Consider the following 20830-nt stretch of genomic DNA (forward strand, 5'->3'; position numbering starts at 1 on the left):
TTCCAGAAAATGATTGTTAAATTCATCGGTTTGTGACTGAAACTGATATTTATCACCATGACCATCAGCGAGGCTATAGGTTACACTTTTAAATAAAGATTCTTTATTAGCATTGATGACTCCATGAAGAACTCTTTGACATCCGTTGAATCTTTCCATTTAACTAAAGGTTCTTTATACTGAATTATTATTATTATTTTTCAGATTATTATCTGTTCACTGAAAGGTTGTTTGGACAACCAAAAATGGTTCTTTAATGGCACTGCTGCGAAAACCCCCTTTTGGAACATTTATTATATATTTTTTATTATATAGAGTGATAATGGCAGTGAATAAAAAAAAAAAAGAAAAACATTTTATGCATACCAGGTTCCAGAAAACATTTTTGGTGACACTTCAGTATAGGGGTCAATTCTCACTATAAACTTGCTTATTAGCATGCCTATTAATAACATATTGGCTGTTTATTAGTACTTATAAAGCATGCTTAATTCTACCCAATACCTAAACTTAACAACTACCTCACTAACTATTAATAAGCAGCAAATTAGTTGCGTACTAGTCATAGTTAATGGTTTGTTAATAGTGAGAACTGGTTTTTTACAGTTAGCTACAGTTACAGTTTTTACAGAAAGTTTTTTACAGTTCGCACAACCTGCCAATTTTAACATTCGCAGAGAAAACGTAACTATTTTATGTGGTGGCAATTTAGTATGAATTTGTATGATGTGATTTGTACAGAACCTTAAACCCAACCCAATCGATCAGTGGGACATAAGTAGATCATATGAAAACATTAAAATGAGAGGATATGAATTAGCCACAAATTAGCCAAAATGTAAAATAGTTACGAAATGCCATGAGAGTGTGTTGGTCATTTATGTCAAACTTTACAATTAGTTACATTAGTTCAAGTTAACTAACTTGAACTATTAACTAACATTAAGTGTTTGTTACAGTATTTATTACATTAAAATACAGATCTTTACAAATACAAATATAAAAATACAGATGTTCATTGTCAGTCCATGTTAGCTCAGGTCCATTAAATAATATTAACATATACAACTTTTGATTTTAGTATTATATTAGTAAATGATGAAATTAACATTAAATAAGATTGATATAAGCGTTAGAAGCACTTTTTATTGTTAGCTGATGTGAACTAATTTAGTTAACTAATGTTAACCAATGGAGCCTGACCTCTCATACTTAATTTCTTAAGTTTCGAATAATTGCTCAGGAACAGAATAAACTCCATTACATGCCATTAAAGTGGATAACAAAGTCTCATACTGGACCCAGTGTTAATTTTGAAACCTGGATAGAGCGGTTGAGTGAATGCGGTCCGAATTCTGTAGATGAGATTAATTGAGTCTGTGATGCTGTAAAACGCCAAAATTCCTGCAGAGAAGTCAACATAAACACCAGTCCTGCGAGCCCACTGCATTTTGGCAATCTTAGTTTCCCGTCCATTGTGCCAGAATGCATATGTATCCTCAGAGCACACCAGACTCCAGGACTGGGCGTTGTGTCCAAATGCACACAGGGTGCTCTTTCCTTTCCTGCTGATGTCCTCATAGGACACGGTGATGTGCACGGGACCCTTCCCGCTCCACTCTGTCTCGAAGTAACATCGGCCGGACACGCTCTCCCTGCACAGGACCTGGAAATAGCTGTCAAACCTCTCTGGGTGGTCAGGAACCGATAGAGAGATTTTGCTGCATGTCACCTCGCCAGTCTCCGAGGAAACGCTGAGGTTTCTGTGAGCCGTGTTCAGGTCGAGAGTCAGGGGACCTGAATCTGAAATCCAGAGACACAAGACATGGATTAACAGACAGTAATTCTGTTGTCGGTTGTATTGATTTCTGTTGCACATTTGATTGCATGTGTGTGTGTGTTACTCACATTCCAAAAACTGCTCTCTGATTTTAGGTTCAGGGGTAGGAATAAACTTCAGGATTGTCACTAATAAAACAAAATATAAACAGTGCAGGCATTTTAAATAATATACTTATTTTAATTTCTTTTAATGTTTAATCGTGTTACTTGCATGTATTTATTGAATACTGTATGAATTATGACAGTTCTATAATAAAATAGTAAGTGAAACACTTCGTAACCATTTCAAACAATAGTATGCAACATTAGAAAACCTAAAACAAATATTTTTTAGATATTTATATAGATATATTAAACATTGTCACATGACCTCTTCACTTGTGAGTGGTTTCCATTTTGGAAATAAGGATTTTTTTTTTTATTGAAGTATTGATTGTTGAGTTTAATTCAATGGTTTAAGATTTAATTTTGCAAAATTAAAAAAGAAAAAAAAAAAAAAGACCTCTGGCAATATTATCCAATAATAATAAGTCAGAATGTGATTCATTAATCACATTGAAATGTGATGCCACAAATTTACAGTATTGCATGAATTAAGTCAAAAATTTACTGTGAAATAAATGCATATTGGGTTATTTTCTGCCAAATTACTGTGAAACAGCATTTTTGTCACATTATAAAGCTGTCATTAACCAATTATACACAAGAGAAGTCCTACTGTGAAATTACTATTAAAGTAATGCAATTATTAACCTGGAATAATTGCAATTTTACATTGAAATGTTTAGTTAGCATGCTATTCCAAACATATTCAGATGACGACTTACCTTTTTTTGACAATTTCTCCAATTTCTTCTGGCACAGGTCTTTAATGTCCTCACACAGATGTGGGAGTTTTCTTGACACCATCTCAAAAGAGAAATCCGGATTGACTAGAACTGCAGGAGAGATCACCAACTCCGGCTCACTACACAGTGCTTCATAGCTCTGAGGAATATAATGAAATAAACTCTCTTAGACCAAAATCACAAATGACAAGTTCTTTGGTGTCTAGAAGCACTGACCCTACCTTCAGGAACTGAGTTTTATCATCAAGGTGTGCAAGCGTGTCGTATTCAGCATCTCTCCTCTTGAACTCTGCGATCTCCTGCTCTAGTTTCTCCATAAATCCATGAGCCTCGTCTAATTCCATCTGCTCCTTTGCTTTTATCATCCCTGTCACCTCAAAACACAGTGCCTCAATGGACTGAATCAGCTCACTGAAGATCTTCACCGTATCCTCCACTGCTGCCTGGGCAGAGCTCTGTTACACAACAACAGAACCAGAGAAGTGATGAGTCCAAGAACCTCTCTGCGCATACTGATGACGGATCATGAGTTGACCCACACTATTGCACTTGTCCATTAAGATTTTCCACCTCCTGGCAGTAATAGACTCACCCTGAGAGAGAGTACGGCGTGACTCAGATCCTGTAGCTCTGTCTCACGCTCCTTTATGACCTGCTGGCATCTCCTCTGTGACTGCCTAAGCTCTTGCTGCAGACCAGAGGATGAATACACGAAGAAACTTATTTTTTTGAAACAACAAAAAGAAATCCAAGCAGCACATGTGATGAAAATTTAATCATACACTTAAACATACCAACATGTTTTGGCTTTCAAACCTTTATCAGGTTTTTTTTCTCCATCATTACAAGCAGATCTCTTTTTGTTCCTATTTATTCCACAGCCCTCGTGAGCCATAAAATACCAGTTTCAATAGTACTATTTTATTTTTTCAACATTTCTTCTGTGGTGAGCATGTTTTTAATTTCTGATTAAAATTCATTTTGATATTTTTTGAGACAAAGGTAAAAATCAGAAGCTGTCTTTTTATCATAATGAAGCAAAAAAGCCTGATATATCAGCATTTTTATATTATAATTATTATTTATTAGGGAAAAAGCAGCGATGCCATCGTGTGACGTCCCCAAATAATACTGATACTTAGAAATGAATAATTTATCATATTATATAAAAAAAGAAACCCTAAACAATACAACATTTACCTTCAAAAATTTATTATCTTATAAGACACACAATCTTTCAAAGAATGAAAGTGGATGATGCCTATAAATCTGGAAAAAAATTATATTCAAGGACTTTTTTTTTTTTACTGTAATATAATAACACACACACACTAGCCTATATTTATTTGATCAATTTAATAATTTTAATATGTTTAATCATTTAAAACTTAATGTATGACATGTGTACTTGTACATGTGCTATTTTTGTGCAAAGACAAATCCTGTTTAGTTTGATATTTTGTTATATAACGCAATTTTATGAATACATTTGAGGATTAAGTGTTAAAATAGTTTTGAGGGTCAACATACACAAACTAACTGACCTTTTAATTACTTATTTATATAAAGCTCTTGCTATGCTGAGTTCTTATGAAGTTTTAGCATCACATTTAAAGTCAGAAGAGAAGTCAGACACACCTGACAGAACACGACGAGGTCCTGCTTTTCTTTTGCAATCACTTCATTATTCTCCGCTCCAGGGATGGTGGGGGAACGCATTCCGGTCTGTCTCAGTTTCTCAACAACTTCAGCAAACAGTGTGTTTTTGTTGAGCGCAGGTCTCGGGGAGAAGGTCTGTCTGCACTCTGGACAGCTGCACGACTTCTGGTTCTTCTTCTCCCAGTAGCTCTTAATGCACACCATACAGTAGTTGTGTCCACAAGGAATGGTCACGGGGTCCCGCAGAAGGTCCATACAGATGGGACAGCTGAACTGCTCCTGGTTGACGAAAATACCAGCTTCTTCCTCTGCCATCTTTTACAGTTAAGGTAAAAGACAGACTGTACAGCTGCTTTGTGGAGCGAGTATGGCGTTTGCTTGTGCCTCCCACTATTGTCTGTTTATGAGGTTGTAATGGGAGGAGTCCGTCGTGTAAAGTTTGTCTCACTCTGGTCATGTTTCAGAGGAGTCACACGCTTAATGAAGTCATTCAATCTGTGTTGTTGTTGTTGTTGTTATTGTTTTGTAACGAATATTTTCATCTTTACCTCAGAAAAGTGATTCACAGCTTCGAGTGCGCAAGTAAAGCTTCTGGAAAGATCAACCCCAGGGATGATGTTGGTTGCTCCAGTGCATGTCTGTTCATGTCCACTGGATGAATGCGTGCATGATTACATGTTTCATAAGATGTTTCTGGATTAATTTTTGGCACTTTGGGAGACAAAGAGGGTGTGGATATTTGTAATGTAATATGTGCACAAACATAAAGGGTGTGTGTACATAAATTATGCAACATTAAAATAAAATAGCAAGGCTATCGTTAAATACAACTCATTAATCATTTGACAGCACTAATATATATATATATATATGTGTGTGTGTGTGTGTGTGTGTGTATATATATATATATATATAAAAGCTAATTGTTATGATTATAATTTGCTAATTATAAGCAATATTGGCAATGAATAACGGATGGGTACAGTAAGGACGGTACATCCAAAATTTTATTCACTACATTTCAAGTTCACTTTAAATGACTTACCAGGCTATCAATGAAATCAGCCTTTTTTCTACATATTTCAAGTGTCTCTGCTGTATTTTTAATTGTGATACAGCCACTGACAGTATTATGTTCTCCACGCTAGAGGTCGCTCTTTCCATAACTGGCTGTCTGCACCAGTCTTCACTATCAGCGGTGCTCTTCTCAAAAACATTAGAATGGAAGTGAAAAATGGGCGGGGTTTAGTGGCTCAGATGTTTTCTCTTATTGGTCAAGTATTAAGTGTCATATTAAGTGTCATAATTAAAATCTTCACCCTTTTAATATCAACTCATTGGCTATTAAAATTTATTAGTGCCATTATTCAGTTGCAAATTAATGTCCAGGCTGACGCTGAAGAAGCACATTGGCGCGTGATACGCGTTACTTTTCTCATCAGTAGTTAGGATGCACCATTCACAGTAGCATGTGATTACTGGATGAAGCTTTTCGAATGTGATTTTATAGAAATTACTGTGGTGAGTTAGTCTGCTTGTTTCTCAGATAACAATCCTTAAAATGAATTTATTTAATCTTTTATACTTCATGGTGCACAAATATCATCAATAACTCAAAATGCGTTCAGAGATTTGAATGTGACTCAATGGACGCTTGAGTTTCCTGAGCCACCAAACGCCCCTCAGAGGTATCTAATATGAAAGTTAATAGTAACATTTGTCGTCTCATGGTTCGTGTTGTGCGTGCAATTTTGTCTCAAAGCCGATGGCAGTGCACCCTCTTTCATTGGCTCATGACAGCAACTGAGTGGATGTAATAAATACATATTTCATCTTCTGCTCTGCTGGATTAAATCTACACAATCTGTGACAGAAGTCAGCACAACACACGCAGGTAGCTGTTACTTTCCTTTCATTCTGTTAGATAGCTGTGTGTTCATAGTCATGTGGCAAAGCATCAAAATATATTGCACATGTATTGCTGCTTTGTTGTCCATGTTTGACCTAATATCAAGTGTTTTTCAAATTACAAACGAGTTAATACGCTTATTTGAGAGCAGGGAACTATTGTGCACTTGAACTTGCGTCTCTGCACAGCTGTGGTCATTTTACAAGGTCCTTCAAGGTCCACATATGTTTATTAAAGTTTTACTTTATTGCACCATTTCAGTTCTGTCCTCTTTTCATGTTCCTGTGATCCTGCAATAGTGCCACGAGTCTCGTGCATGAGGGTCAGACTCATTCCTCTTATGTGACAACTGTAACTTAAAAAAAAAGAAAAAAGAATATGGTTGTGCTGTTTTATTAAGGAACTACGTCAAATAAAGGGGTACACCACCATACCAGATATTTAGAAATGTGCTCAGGTCAAGCAGGCACTTTAGAAGTGTTTTAACTCAATTTTAGGTAACAGTTTATTTTCCCCCAAATTTGGTGTTTTATGTTTTCGTATTTCTGGATTGCATTTAAATGGGTTAATTAAACTTTTCATTTAAAATGTTAAATTTAACAATGTAGTAAATAGTAAATCTTTTCAAATGTATTTAAATATATATATATATATATATATATATATATATACACACAAATAGCATTTCTTTTCTTTTTTCAAAAAAAGCTGCACAAAGGAGTTATTATAATATTATAATATATATTATAAATAGCAAAAAAAACAACAACAACATTGTTTTATTGTATTTTTTTGTCCAAACATGCACAGCATAGGGTTTTTATGTTTATTATAAATAGTAATCTATTTCATAACTCATAAGTCACAATAGTAATATGTACATTATAATTTCTTCAAGTTAAACTAAAGTAAAACTAATAAAGTTTTGTGACGCTTTGTGAGATTATGAATAGAAGGATATAATTCCAGAATTTCCCAACCTGTCAGACTAGTTCCTGGACACGCCCCCTTTTCTAGCAAAGGAACGGCTCTGTACAGAAAGAGGAAGTGCTTTAATCTCATTCTCTGATTCTGTGTGTGTCTGCTGGTGAGTATGTTGCATTTTGTAAAATATGTATATTTTTCTAAATTTCTCTCTGTGCAGAGTGACATTTAACCCTCAATGATTGTGCGTCAGTTGACGTGTAGGGGGCTGACCTCTCACCTCTGTGCGGTAGTCAGACTGAACTGGAGCGCTCCAAAGATGGCTAGACCAAGCTCAAGTAAAACACTTAAGACTGTCTTCACTGTGTATGTATGGCAGCGGATGGCCTGTGAATGAAATGGTTTGCGATTTGTTTCATTTTGCAGATTTAGCAGAGTTTCGTGTGGATTTTGCTAAAGCCAAGCATATTGCTATCATTACGGGGGCCGGAGTGAGTGCAGAGAGTGGAGTACCAACTTTTAGAGGACAGGGGGGCTACTGGAGGAAATGGCAGGCACAGGTAACCCACACACATTGTATACACATCACACATTTTTCAATATAGTTTCAATAAAGGACTTATACCAAGGTTTTCCAAAATGCTCGGACTCAAATATGACAATCTCTTTGTGATGATCCCTTCTGTTGATAAAATGAAGGCAGCTATATTTAAAGGAGAATATTAAATGTAGTATTATTTTCCAAAATTAAATAATTGGCTTTTACATTGTTAATATACTAAAACAAATAGTTAAAGTCCGTGTAAAGAGAATTCTGAGAATTGTTTCTAAACACATTACAAATGTTAGAAATGTATTGCTGAGACACATTACAAAGACTCTGATCTATGTAGTACTGAATTGTGGAGTTAAATCGTTAAACAGTTTTTCACCAAATCTGTGTTCAGGATTTTTTGGGCGGGGCTAAAACGGTGGCTCAATGACGCAATGGAGCCACCGAGCGTGGCCCCGCCCCTAACACTATAATTACTATGTTGAGAGGTCAAGTTGTTAGTTTGTCTTTTTGAATGTGTGTGATGTTAGATATACAGATTCTAGGCAGGGACGGTTCTAGGGTGAATTTCTTAGCCCAGAGACATCAATAGGTGGCAGAATACATACAATTTAAAAACATGGAGCGTTCACAATTCGCATCTAAAAACGCATGGAAACGCGAGCTGTACCGCTTTCTCTTCTTTCAAAGCGCTGCTGTTGCTAAGCAACCATGTGCCGCGCACGCCTTAAAGACTAGAAGGTTTCGGTTTCAACTCACTGCAGCGCTGACGCGCGTTGAGCTCGCTTGCCGCGGGTCTACAATTAAATAACGAACTTGCACGCTCAAACATGTATGGCTGTATAAATCCAATTAATTAGAGGTAGCATCAGTAGCATCCATTCAGGTTGTAGCGGTATTTGACAGTTGAGAGAGACTGCCGCTTTCCCGCGAGTGGGCGTGGTTTCAGCGCCGACAGCGGACACGCCCCCAGCGTTTGAGAGCAGAGGCCTGCTTATTTTTCAAAGATTTTGATAACTTATTTTAGTTACTTGGCGGGTTTTTTTCAATTTGGTTGGGTGGTTAATAACATGTGAATGTATATTAAATAGATTTCATTAATATCTTAATGCTAACTTTGACGGCTCAAAAAAAAAAAAAATATATATCTCAAATTTTTCACAGACCCGTTTCCATTCTCCTGTGGTCCTTTGAAAACCCCTGATATAGTACTTGGCAGTGCATAACAGTGTAAGCACAGTGACTACAAGGCGATATCATGCTCTAATTGACAACATAAAAAGCCTAAATACACTTCTAAATGAATAGGCGAGTCTTCCTCGGCAAAACACCTCATTGAATCTGTGTGAGACTTTGAAAAGGGTTAAAGTTACAGTAGGGTACCAGTTGTATATTATACTGCATGACTTTTCTTTAATTTATGATTCAGAATTATATACAAATGGGCCTGTAATACATACTGTAGTTTACATTTTGCATTGTAAATAATGACTGTAAACTTTCAACATCTACTGTATTTGACAGCCCTGACCAAATTTGTCAGGCTACCTGTAGCAGAGCATATAAACGCTGTAGTCACACCACATGTAAGCAAGCAAACATTAATAATAATAATAATAATTTTAATATATTTATATTAAATATTAAAATGGACAATTTAATCAACCTTTTAAAGTTTAATCAAATGAAAATGTAACAATTATTTTACAACAGAACATTGATGTTTTATTTTTTAAGTGCTGCAAAACAGAATATATATAGATAATTTTATTATAAATAGTACTCTAAAACTTTTCTGTCATAATTCTTCAAATTCTTAGTTTCTCACCACATGTGCATTATCGAACAGTAACAGGAGTCTCTCTTTTCTTCTCTTTGTATGTCTTTCAGGATTTGGCAACCCCTGAAGCTTTCTCTCGAGATCCTTCTTTAGTATGGGAATTTTACCATTACAGGCGTGAGGTGGGTCACACATTACTGACTAAATGGTTACCAATACCATAATGCCATTTGTTTCTTTCAGAGATCAATTCACTGTTATATTTATAAATTTGGTATAGTATAATATAAATGCCCGGAATGCTATGAGACTACTACTTTTTCTTCTATATGCATGTTTTGCATCCTTAGAATTGCAGTAAGGAATCTGAAAGTACGTCAGTGTTTATTTCTGGTTATGTGATGCATGCTAGTATTTTTTTATTTTTTTTAATTGTCTTTATTAATGTTGTCACAATACCAAAATTTCAGTTGTAGGTACCAATATGAGAGAAAAAAAACACTATACAATACTATTAATAATACAATCAAATATTTTAACACTAACTGAAAAAAAAAAAAAATGAAAATCATTTTAAAAACTACTACATAAAGATTATTACATTTTGAAAAATTTACTAGCCACTTTCAGCATCACATGTCGTTATATATTTAAACACTGGGGTTGAACAATTAAGAATAATTCAACAAAAAATAATGTTTGCTTGCATCCTTATAACATCTCAATTTATTTCATTTTTCATATTGTAATTAATTGTATTTAATTTTGCAGGTTATGAGCAGTAAGATGCCAAACCCAGCCCACCTGGCTATAGCGGAGTGTGAGTCCCGTCTGAGCAAGCAGGGGCGCTCTGTTGTGATCATCACTCAGAACATCGATGAACTGCACCATCGTGCTGGTTCCAAACATGTCTATGAAATCCACGGTGAGACAACAGCTACTCAAACCAGGACGCCGTTATAGTACATCTGACTAACAGAAATGAAAATGATAGGGCATCTGGTTGGTGGGGCTTTGTCCCATCTTTCCATAGAATCATACCTTTAAATTGAGGTTATTGTCTTCAACTGATCTCTCTCTCTTCTCTTTTTTCTCTCTAGGTAGTCTATTTAAAACCCGCTGCATGAGCTGTGGAGAAGTCAAAGCCAACCACAAGAGTCCAATCTGTCCTGCTCTGGAGGGGAAAGGGTAAAAGCTCATACAAACACATCACCATTATTTCATCAAATATTTAAACCACAAGAGACTGCACTCTCTGTATTTGCTTTTCTTTTTCTTTTTTCAATTCTCAGAGAGCCTGATCCCAGTGCCAAGGATGCCAGAATACCAGTGGAGCACCTGCCCAGGTTTGTGAGTTTGGGCTTTGCTGCAGAACAGTAGACTGTGCTGATTGGTCAGAAATTGCAGTACTTTGTTGAATGCAGCTATTTTACCGGGTGCTGTTCCGTTACGAAATTTGTCAACATATTTAATAAACACAGTTGTGTGCAAATCTGCAAAATGTTCTGCATACTGTAGTTCTGTAATTTTAACAGTTTGCAAGGAACTGAGAACTACACTACACTGTTTGAGGTTTTAAAAGGAATAAATGCTTCTATTCTGCGAGGACACATTAAATTGATCAGAAGTGACAGTAAAGACGTTTACATTGTTATGAAAAAAAAAGTCAGTTTCAAATAAATGCTGTTCTTTTAGAATTTCTTTTTTGTTTCCACAAAAATGTTAAGCAGCACAAGTGTTTTCAACATTGATAAAGAAATGTTTATTGAGCACCAATGTTATACTGTATGCATATCAGACTGATTTCTGAAGGATCATGTGACACTGAAGATTGGAGTAGTGACAGCTGAAAATTCAGCTTTACATCACAGGAATAAATTACATTTTTAAATATATTAAAATAAAACAGTGATTTTAAATTGTAATATTATTTCACAATATTACAGTATTTACTGCATTTTATATCAAATAAGTACAGCCTTGGTGAACATTTTTTTCAAAAACTCTTCTGAACATCGCCCACTACTGCCTACAAATCAGGAATTATGTCCTGTGCTGCAACAAATCTAATCAGATGCTGCTGGAATGCATACCTCTGGTTTGCTTTACTGTAAACATACTGCAAGGCTGTGTAATTTAGACAGGTAGGAGGCTTGCCAGGTAATACGAAATTATAACCCGACTTCATGGGAAAATTAAAAAAAGATGTAAAAATCAGTACAGAAATAACTTGAGAATAGTAACACTTTTTCTCCAGCAGTGGGCAGCCTATATCCACGTGTTTAATATTTCATGTTCAAGATGTTAGTTTTGTACTTAATGTTTATAGGTGTGACAGAAGTGGCTGTAAAGGATTGCTGAGGCCTCATGTGGTTTGGTTCGGAGAGACTCTGGATTCAGATATTCTCAGCGCTGTGGAGCAGGAGCTGGAAAAATGTGATCTCTGCTTAGTGGTGAGTGATAGAAAATTAATGCATGAAACACTAATACAGAACCACGTGAGCTGCCTACCTAGAAAGGAATTTAAGGCATCAAGAATAGGCCTGTTCCAGAACTTATAATGCCTTATTTTGATGAAATTCAAAATTCACATTACGTTTTTATTTTTAGCTTACTAAAGTATTGAGATGTTAGCTTAGCAACAGGCTAACACCAAACTCCATTTGAATCAATTACCAGAGATCAGTCAGTAATTTTCACGAGCCTCCCGAATGCAAAAAACGAAAGGAAAGCTATCTTGCAGTTTATTAAGTGAGTCAGATGTTGATTTATTGACTGCTCTGAGGAATTCAGTGAATTAATTCAGCGAAAGGCTCTTCAAATCAGTAATATGAGTTAAAAATGAATCACTTAAAGAAGCTGCTCAAATGGGTAATTTGTTCATGAATCAGACCTCACTGGAGACTGCAAAATTACATTTACAATTCGAGTAAATGTTTTTTACACTGTGATTCAACATTGCAGGAAACCCTGGCATAACAGCAACAAAAACAATATTATTAAAAAATTATACTGGTTATATTTCTACCGTTTCAAATGTAGGTTTGCGAGGTCTGTGACTAAGAAGGTAGCTGCATAAATATCTGCCAAAAATATTTACAACACAATATTGTCAATCCCTCATACAGATGCGTTTGTGTTGACTACTTTATGTAAAAAATGTGTCACCTCCAGCTGTATTCTGTGTTTGTCACATTGTTTTCTTGTCTCTAGGTGGGCACCTCCTCCATAGTTTACCCAGCAGCCATGTTCGCTCCTCAGGTGGCAGGTAGAGGAGTGCCTGTAGCTGAATTCAACATGGAGTGCACACCTGCTACTATGCGCTTTAAGTAAGACATACAAATACACAAACTATCTCTTTTCGTGAGTCACAGAGATGCCCCTCACTCAGCCCATTCAACAGGATAACGCATAGCTGCTCTATTGCGCACAAGCCTCCACATACGCACGGACTCTAAGTGACGTCTCTCGCTGTCGCATTTGAGCACTGAACGGTACATTTCACAAAACAAATCGAACACCTGCGTGTGGTTTATTTGAGATGTGTCTCTCACCAACAGATATCACTTTGAGGGTCCTTGCGGTGTCACACTGCCTCCCGCCCTGGAACACCACGAGAGCGAGGCCATTTAAGGAGAAAGAAGGCATGACCCATTCGTTCATGCCCACTGCATAGAGCACTTTAACTGAGAGCACATGGGATTGGTTCATGCCTTCATGTGATTGGTTTTTCTATGGTTTGTGTGCTATGAATATTTAGTGCAAAGGCTGAAATTAAATTTTAAATAGTGTCTTTTTGAGTGTTTGCTTGGCCTGTGTAGCAGCATTTTGTGCACGTTGTATTTCTGGCATTGGATCTTAGTAGATTTGTTCCAGTTGATTCATGGGTAACTTCTTAGATTATCTACAGTGTTTCCACAGATGTGGATTACCTGGGAATTTAAAAATCATAATTTCCAGACTCAGAAAAGTCAAGGAAGATAATAGTTTCAAAGAGTTCTGGAAATTTCCATCATGAGTAAGTTTTCAATATGTTCAGCTCTGAAATAATTAATCAGCTAAAAATAACTGGCTGGAAAAATCATGAAAATTGATTGGTCAAATGTTTTGGGTACTCTGAATGTACATGTAGGACTAGACACTAATGCAATAATGATTTTGAATGAGCTGTATCAGGATGAGCACAGACAGACACAATGGATGTGGAGGCAGAAGTTTTATTTTAAATAAAATAACCATAGAATAAAGTGTCCAACGGGAATACTTAAAAACACAGGAGTACATGAACAAGATTTATGACTGGTTTACCTTTAAATTCTATTGTTAGTGTTAGGTTATTAAAGGGATAGTTCACCCAAAATTAAGATATTTTTGATGAAATCCGAGAGCTTTCTGACCCTGCATAGACAGCAACGCAACTACGCATGTGTCGTTTTACTCTTGTGTACACACTTCGTAGACTGAAACGGAAGAGAAGAAATTGCTGCATGAAGTCATTATTTGTTTTCTTTGCACACAAAAATAATTCTTATAACTTCATAAAATTACGGTTGAACCATTGAACCATTTTAATGATGCCCTTACTACGTTTCTGGGCCTTAAACGTGGTAGTTCTGTTGCTGTCTATGCAGGGTCAAAAAGCTCTCAGATTTCCTCAAAAATATCTTAATTTGTGTTGGAAAGACATGAGGGTGGGTAATTAATGACTGAATTTTCATTTTTGGGTGAACTATCCCTTCGAGATTAAATGTGAAAAACAAAAACAAAAAAAAAACTCCAGGTTTGCTTTACTTCTTTGTAACAGGGCTGCACAAATTGGCCAACAATAATTAAAAAATGAATATATAACAATATGACATTTAATATGATAATATTATTATTATTGTTTTATTATAATATATATAAGTGCTGTCAAAGTTAACGCAAATTAATTTTAACGGCACTAATTTTATTAACGCGCAATTAACGTTTTCTGTTTGACCCGTGGTCTAGCCCATAGTTGGAGAAATGGAGATGCACAGTGTTGCCAACTTAGCGACTTTGAAGACCCCTTTAGCGACTTTTTCCCCCTCTTCAAAAAAGCGCCTAGCGACAAATCTTTAGGGTTTGCCCAAACCTTATTTAGTTTCTGAGACTTGCTGGTACTGCCGCGCAAGCGCGAAGTCTTGCTGTCCCAGCGCGCGCACATCTCTCTCTCTCTCTCTCTCTCTCTCTGTGCGTCTGCTCTGTTCAGCGAGAGGCGGAGATGAGCAGCGCTTTCAGATAAACACAAATATTATGATGCTTCTCTAATTTTACATGCAAGTATAGCCGAAATCACAGCACAGCTATTGTCAGCTATTGATTTTATCAGACGACGGCTCGATTATCAGGATTTTTGTGCAGATTAACATCTTGGAAAGGAGAGCTGTATGGAGTGAAAACATCCTGTGTGTGTGTGGATCTCTGTGTGTATGGATCTCTCGCGCGCATGTGTGGATTGCAGTGTGTATGGATCTCTTGCGCGTGCATTTGTGGATTCGTGTGCGTGCGTGTGGATCTCTCGCGTGCATTTGTAGGAGGTTTTGATACTGTTTTCACTCCATAGAGCTGGTTATGTAGCCTAGTCTTAATGGGTCGCGTTTCAGTCACTAGGGCCTTTCGCATCGCGGGAACCTTTTCATGGTACCCTAATTGTGGAACTACCCACTTTTGGCGTGTTCGCACCGCAGGAACTCCGTTTGGAGGAATTAAAAATTAGCTCCTACTTCAGAGCAGGGTCTAAAACGGTTCTACAGGAACTATCAGTGATGTAAGTGTACGCTGATGGGCCAAACGCACGGGAAACACCGGCTACCCGGCATTTTTAAAAAGTCATGTAAACATATTTAGCCTACTCCACGAACATGGAAAACAGTGATAACGGCATTTACCTGTTGTCTGCAGTGTTGTGCTCTTTTCTCAGCTTCGATGAAGCTGTAATAAAGAATTTATTCTCTTAGCCCAACTTTTTGCTCTTGCAATCGCGTAAATTGTGCGTTGACATTCCATCTCCGTTATCACGAAATCCCGACACATCAACAAAAACAGCTCTGATCACAGCGTCCTCTACTCACCGGTTTTTGACGTTTGTTAAAGCCACGCAAAAAGATCGCTGTCGGCCGCTTCAGAGTTCCTGCTGCCGGGGCGAACGCAACCAGGAAAACGGCCCGAGGGAGCGACTGGTTCTCTACCCTGCTGGCTAGTTCCTAGAACTACGCGGTGTAGTTATTTCATATAATATTTCATATTCATTCCGTTGTCTGACAACAGAAACAGTAAAATATATCAATGAAAACAGTTTATTGAGAATCTAGCTGCATCAAAATACAGTATGATGGCACAGAGAGGCAAACAAATCTAATAATAAATAATAAATGTGCATTTTGCATGTTCAGAGGAAGTGAGCTGCCCTGTCCTGCAAAAATGTGAACAGGTTTGTGTAAGTAAATTGCTCAGTGCAAAGAAAGAGAAGTAACGGGAACCTGGAATTTATTTTTTCCTGTGTCTAATAGACATGAACAAGTTTTTTGAAAAACATCTATGACCTTTGAAACATGTCTTATGCTTCTTTATGCTCTATGTTGACTATGGTTTCAATAATAATAAACATACATTTGCATAAAGCATCCATATTTGTCCATGCCCATGTTGATTAGAGTATTAAAAACTTGAAAAATACTAATGTAAGGTACATTTAGAACAAATAAAAGTGTGCGATTAAGTTGCGATTAATCACAAGTTAACTCATGACAATCATGCGATTAATTGCGATGAATTTTTTTTTTTATCGATTGACAGCCCTAATATATATATATATATATATATATATTAGCCCTAGTTTGTGTTTAAGGTTGACTGCAAAATTTGTCAGAGATTACTGTTTAAATTGTGCCATTTTTAGCCAGTGGTTGGCATATGTTGGCATATGTATGAGTGTTTGTTTTTTTTGTCAAAGTCAATAGACGAGTTTGAGTGACTCTGTGTATGTTTGTGTGCATGCACCCTGTGGCATCGGGTCACCTTGATTCTGTCTAGTCCGATGCCAGATTCCACGGTCCAGCTGGAAATCTCTCTCTCTCTCTCTCTTTCACTGTCATGACTTGTACTACCAAGCAGCAGAAAAGCTACATTTTGTTTGACACCTCCTGGTCCAACTCGGGTGTCCTGCTTACCTGCATATATATATATACAGATTCATTGTTGCATGTTAACACGAGATTGTGGAATGATGCCGTGTGAATCACTTGACTTATCTGACTTACAAATGCACAACTGAATGCACATTTGCGTTTAAGAAATTGAATGTGTCTTCACAGACTGACACTGTTACTAAAATGCTGTTTTGGTGTTTATATGTGCGAGATGGGGGCTGTATGTCTGTGTTTGTAAATGATAAATGAGTGTGTAGTTTTGAGGTGTGTGTAACCGGTCTCTGTTGGTGTGTGTGCATTTGGTCTCCTGGAGAGACTGTGGCTCATTAGTTTCTGAGGCGATGAGAGAGGTCTGCTCCAAAAATAACACACACCATTTCCTGTCCATTAAACCACAATTTCACACCAATCTGAGCTTAACGACGTACGCGCGCGCATGCACAATAAATATCTCCCCTGACATACGCTTAGCCTCTAAAATCCTCTGAGACACACAACATCAATCCTACACACACATACACGCATGGTCCCATTAAATATCGATTTCACACCAATCTGAGCGTCTCCCCAGTCTGGGCTTGTCAGAGGACAGGGATAGAGAGATGCAGAGGAGGGAGCAGGAGGATAGGGATGGAGTGATGGAGAGGAGGAGGACACTTAGAAGAGACATATGGTGTGATACGGATCTTGTTGTGTTTCTGCATGATAATTACTTTTTTGTTCCATATTTTGACAATTTGTTGGTTGTTATAATAAGAGAGGAAGTTTTAGCCAAATAGCCAAAAATACATTGCATGGGTCAAAATTATTGATTTTTGTTTTATGCCAAAAATCATTAGGACATTAAATAAAGATCATGTTCCATGAAAATATTTTGTCAATTTCCTACTGTAAATATATCAAAACTTAATTTTTGATTAGTAATATGCATTGCTAAGAACTTCATTTGGACAACTTTAAAGACGATTTTCTCAATATTTAGATTTTTTTGCACCCTCAGATTCCAGATTTTCAAATAGTTGTATCTCGGCTTATTTATTTTGAAAAATTGACCCTTATGACTGGTTTTGTGGTCCTGGGTCACAAATGTAAATGATCTGGTTGAGATCCATCCATATGCATATCTATATGATATTTATATAAATGTCATGACTTACTATTTTTGTGATATAACCGACTTCTCTGCTGACGTATGCAAGGCTGTGCTATAGTTAAGCCAGTTGCATTCATATCTGCCTCCATTATGATATGTAATGCTCACTTTTAACACTCCAATCAATACCCGATGGATAAAATATAGTTCCATAAAAATTATTTTCTGATAATCTGTTTGACTCAAACGTAAGTCACAATATGGATGTGCAGTTGGGTTTCATGCCAGCTTCAAAAAAATCTTTGCCAAGTCATCACAAGCAGCTAAAAAATCATGGTACAGTCATGAAAATTCATTGTTAATATGGTGTGGGAACTCTAGGTCTGAAGTGCTGTGAAATTTAATGATCTTTAGAGAGCTGTGGCTGGCTGAGGGAAAAAAATAAAATAAATACAGATGCAGTGTCAGGCCTAAGAGAGGCTTCTTATTTTAAATAAAATAACCATAAAACCCTAAAATAAAGTATCCATGGGGAATATATAGTAAGTGATTTAAAGTTGGGGAGTGCAGAGAAGGGTGTAGTCGAGGTCAACACATGTTCCTAAAGTCCAGGTTGTGTGTTCTTGCAGATCCAAAAAGGGAGCGTTAGGGGATTCTCTCTGGACACTTTATTTTATCTATTTAATGTTTTATGTTCCTTTTATTTAAATTAAATGCCTCTGTGAGGCTGTGTGTCACATGCATTTTGCTTATCTAGCCACAAGGGCATCATTTAGGAAGAAATACAATCTTTATTTATCACAGCACAACCAGGAGCAGTGGAATTTATTTCCATTACTGTCACGTTCTGTGGCCATAAAACAGCACAACATATTACAGGGACAGTCCCTCTGGAGCAACTTGGGGTTAAGTGTCTTGTTCAAGGGCACAATTGTGATGACTCATGACGCACTTCTAATAGGGCTTCCGGTTACCAGGCCTGAGCCATAACCTCTCGCAATCTCACAATGTTTCGCCAATCCAGAGGCTTTGGTTAATTACAGAGGTCCCTTCACAGATATAGCTTAGCGTTCAGGTTTAGCTAAAGAAATGTGAGGCTATCTTTAACATCTGTCTTGGGCAACTGTCCCCTCAGGCATCAGGACTGATGCTCTTGAAGTTACCCTTAACTAAGGAGGTCTAATAAACCTGGAGGGAGCTATCTGTTAGCAATCATCTCAGTTCCAGAAACAATTTCTTTAGACAATCATATGATTAGTCACATGCCATTCTTGGCTCAAGTGGTTGGTTAAAAAATGTCAAGAACTTAGTGTCCGTGAGTAAAACTGAAGGCGGGGAGGATTGGGATTGTTGTTGAAAATGCAAATGAAACTTTCTCCAGAGATAGACCTCCCTATATGTTTGCAAACAGGGTAATGCCAGGTTCACACTGCACAATTTTCAAAGTTTCAAGCTGGCCACACACTTGAAGATTTTAAGGCCGATTTTAAGCCCAATTTGCACTCCCGAATATTCGAGATTCAAGACTTGTCGCCAACTTTTTTTTTGTCCAAAAATCCTCTATTGTGTGGTGTCTCTATTATGATTATTTAACTGCTCCCGATCAAGACGGAGCGTCCCCGTACTCAAATCGTAAGTATCAAACATGTTTGATATTTACGCCTCTAGATCGGGTTGCCTCTGATGTGATACCCACGATAGCCAATGAGAGTGAGCAAGTGTCACCTACTGGATGTCCCATGCTTTTATAGCTGAAACTTGGCAGCCACAAACATGTTACGAACGTAGAGTGCTGAGAAAGAACATCACCCATATTCTTTTTTCTATTTTGTTTAACAGAATATGTGCTAGGATAAATAGTTGACAATGCTCCATATGTTTTTCTTCTCTAGTCACATTTGATCTTCATGTCTGTGGTCTCCCATAGTTTTAAAATCGGTTAAGATTTGAAAATCTAGTGTGTCCCAGGCCTTAGCATGCCAAATATCTCATGGGCATCGGTAACGCTTCGGTGATTTTCTCAGATCGTGTCTTTGATAACACACTATTCGATTGTCACTTGTGTGAACAAGCACCAATTTGCCTTCAATTTTGGGTATTTGTCATCGATGTCCACAAAACTGTCGGCGAGTGAAAATCGTGCAGTGTGAACCCGGCATAAGACCGAAGGGAACCAGCCAAATATTGACCCCTTCCCCTACCCCCAAGGGGTTCTTTTTTGGTGCCCACAAAATTAAACTAGTGGTTCTTTAACTGTAGTGACCCTGATGATGTCTAAGACAATGGGCTTGTTAGAAGGTCAAGGAATACCCTCCTTGTGGATTCTTTTCAGTTTCTATTTAATGAAGCCATTCATTCTACTTGACCTGAAAGGAATGACCAGTCAGTGTCCATTAGCTTAAGATGCCTTCCAAAAACGTTGGCATTAAAGTGTGTACCCTGATTTAGTGAATGTGATAGGGGCTCCCCAATGGTGGATGAGAAGAGGACAGTAAGCAAGTACAGTTTTCACACATCCAGAAAACTGGTGTCCCCTTGCCACTTGGAGGTAAAGCATGATCTGCTTGTTGACACTGAAATAGATATGCAAATATTTGCAAAGAAATGTCAGTGTTCATATTTCCCTTTTGTCAGGGAATGTTGGGTAACAGAGTCAGAACCCTTTTTTGTTTTTATTTATTATATCACCAAGTTGTTTGCAAAAGTTGCTGATAGTCCTACAGGGGGATTTCGTAATAGTTGCACCAAAAGAGAAGCTGGCCATCTGGGCCATATCATTTTAATGCCAAGTAGGACATACAGGATCATGAGATTTCACTTACGAATGCCCATCACCTTTGACAGCATCCCCTTCAGGCTCTGGTCCTTTGCAGTATTTTTAGAAGTTGCTTCCGGAGAGGAATTAGTTCTGGATTGAGGGTGGCATAATCAAGGAGAACCGCAGTATATTCATAACCCTGGGTATACTTTAATTGCAGACCTACATGGATCCAACCCAGTATACTGGAAGGGCACATTCATGACGAGTAGTGCAACCAAGGGTGCAGAAA

The 20830-nt window shown here is 37.3% G+C and overlaps 2 protein-coding genes across 4 annotated transcripts; one reads left to right on the top strand and one right to left on the bottom strand.

Moving 5' to 3' along the window:
* Positions 1-129: 129 nt before the first annotated feature.
* On the bottom strand, positions 130-4870 carry ftr85 (finTRIM family, member 85). The gene is made up of 6 exons (XM_058757051.1): positions 4329-4870; positions 3283-3378; positions 2912-3145; positions 2670-2829; positions 1909-1968; positions 130-1803 (listed from the first exon to the last, which is right to left on the bottom strand). The coding sequence occupies exons 1-6, from the start codon at positions 4662-4664 to the stop codon at positions 1271-1273; spliced, it is 1419 nt and encodes a 472-aa protein (XP_058613034.1). The 5' UTR covers positions 4665-4870; the 3' UTR covers positions 130-1270.
* Positions 4556-16164, top strand: sirt5 (sirtuin 5). 3 transcript variants are annotated; one of them, XM_058757059.1, is made up of 12 exons: positions 4556-4678; positions 4903-4985; positions 6112-6243; positions 7403-7520; positions 7609-7742; positions 9626-9697; positions 10287-10440; positions 10616-10703; positions 10808-10861; positions 11845-11968; positions 12729-12844; positions 13076-16164. In XM_058757059.1, the coding sequence occupies exons 4-12, from the start codon at positions 7421-7423 to the stop codon at positions 13146-13148; spliced, it is 915 nt and encodes a 304-aa protein (XP_058613042.1). In that variant the 5' UTR covers positions 4556-4678; positions 4903-4985; positions 6112-6243; positions 7403-7420; the 3' UTR covers positions 13149-16164. The 3 variants fall into 3 exon arrangements, with proteins under 3 accessions (XP_058613042.1, XP_058613043.1, XP_058613041.1); XM_058757060.1 differs by lacking the exons at positions 4556-4678; positions 4903-4985 and adding an exon at positions 5621-5870; XM_058757058.1 differs by lacking the exons at positions 4556-4678; positions 4903-4985 and having other exon boundaries at positions 5917-6243.
* The last annotated feature ends 4666 nt before the right edge of the window (positions 16165-20830 follow it).

This window comes from Onychostoma macrolepis, chromosome 20, assembly GCF_012432095.1.
Source record: "Onychostoma macrolepis isolate SWU-2019 chromosome 20, ASM1243209v1, whole genome shotgun sequence".
Classification (NCBI taxonomy): Eukaryota; Metazoa; Chordata; class Actinopteri; order Cypriniformes; family Cyprinidae; genus Onychostoma; species Onychostoma macrolepis.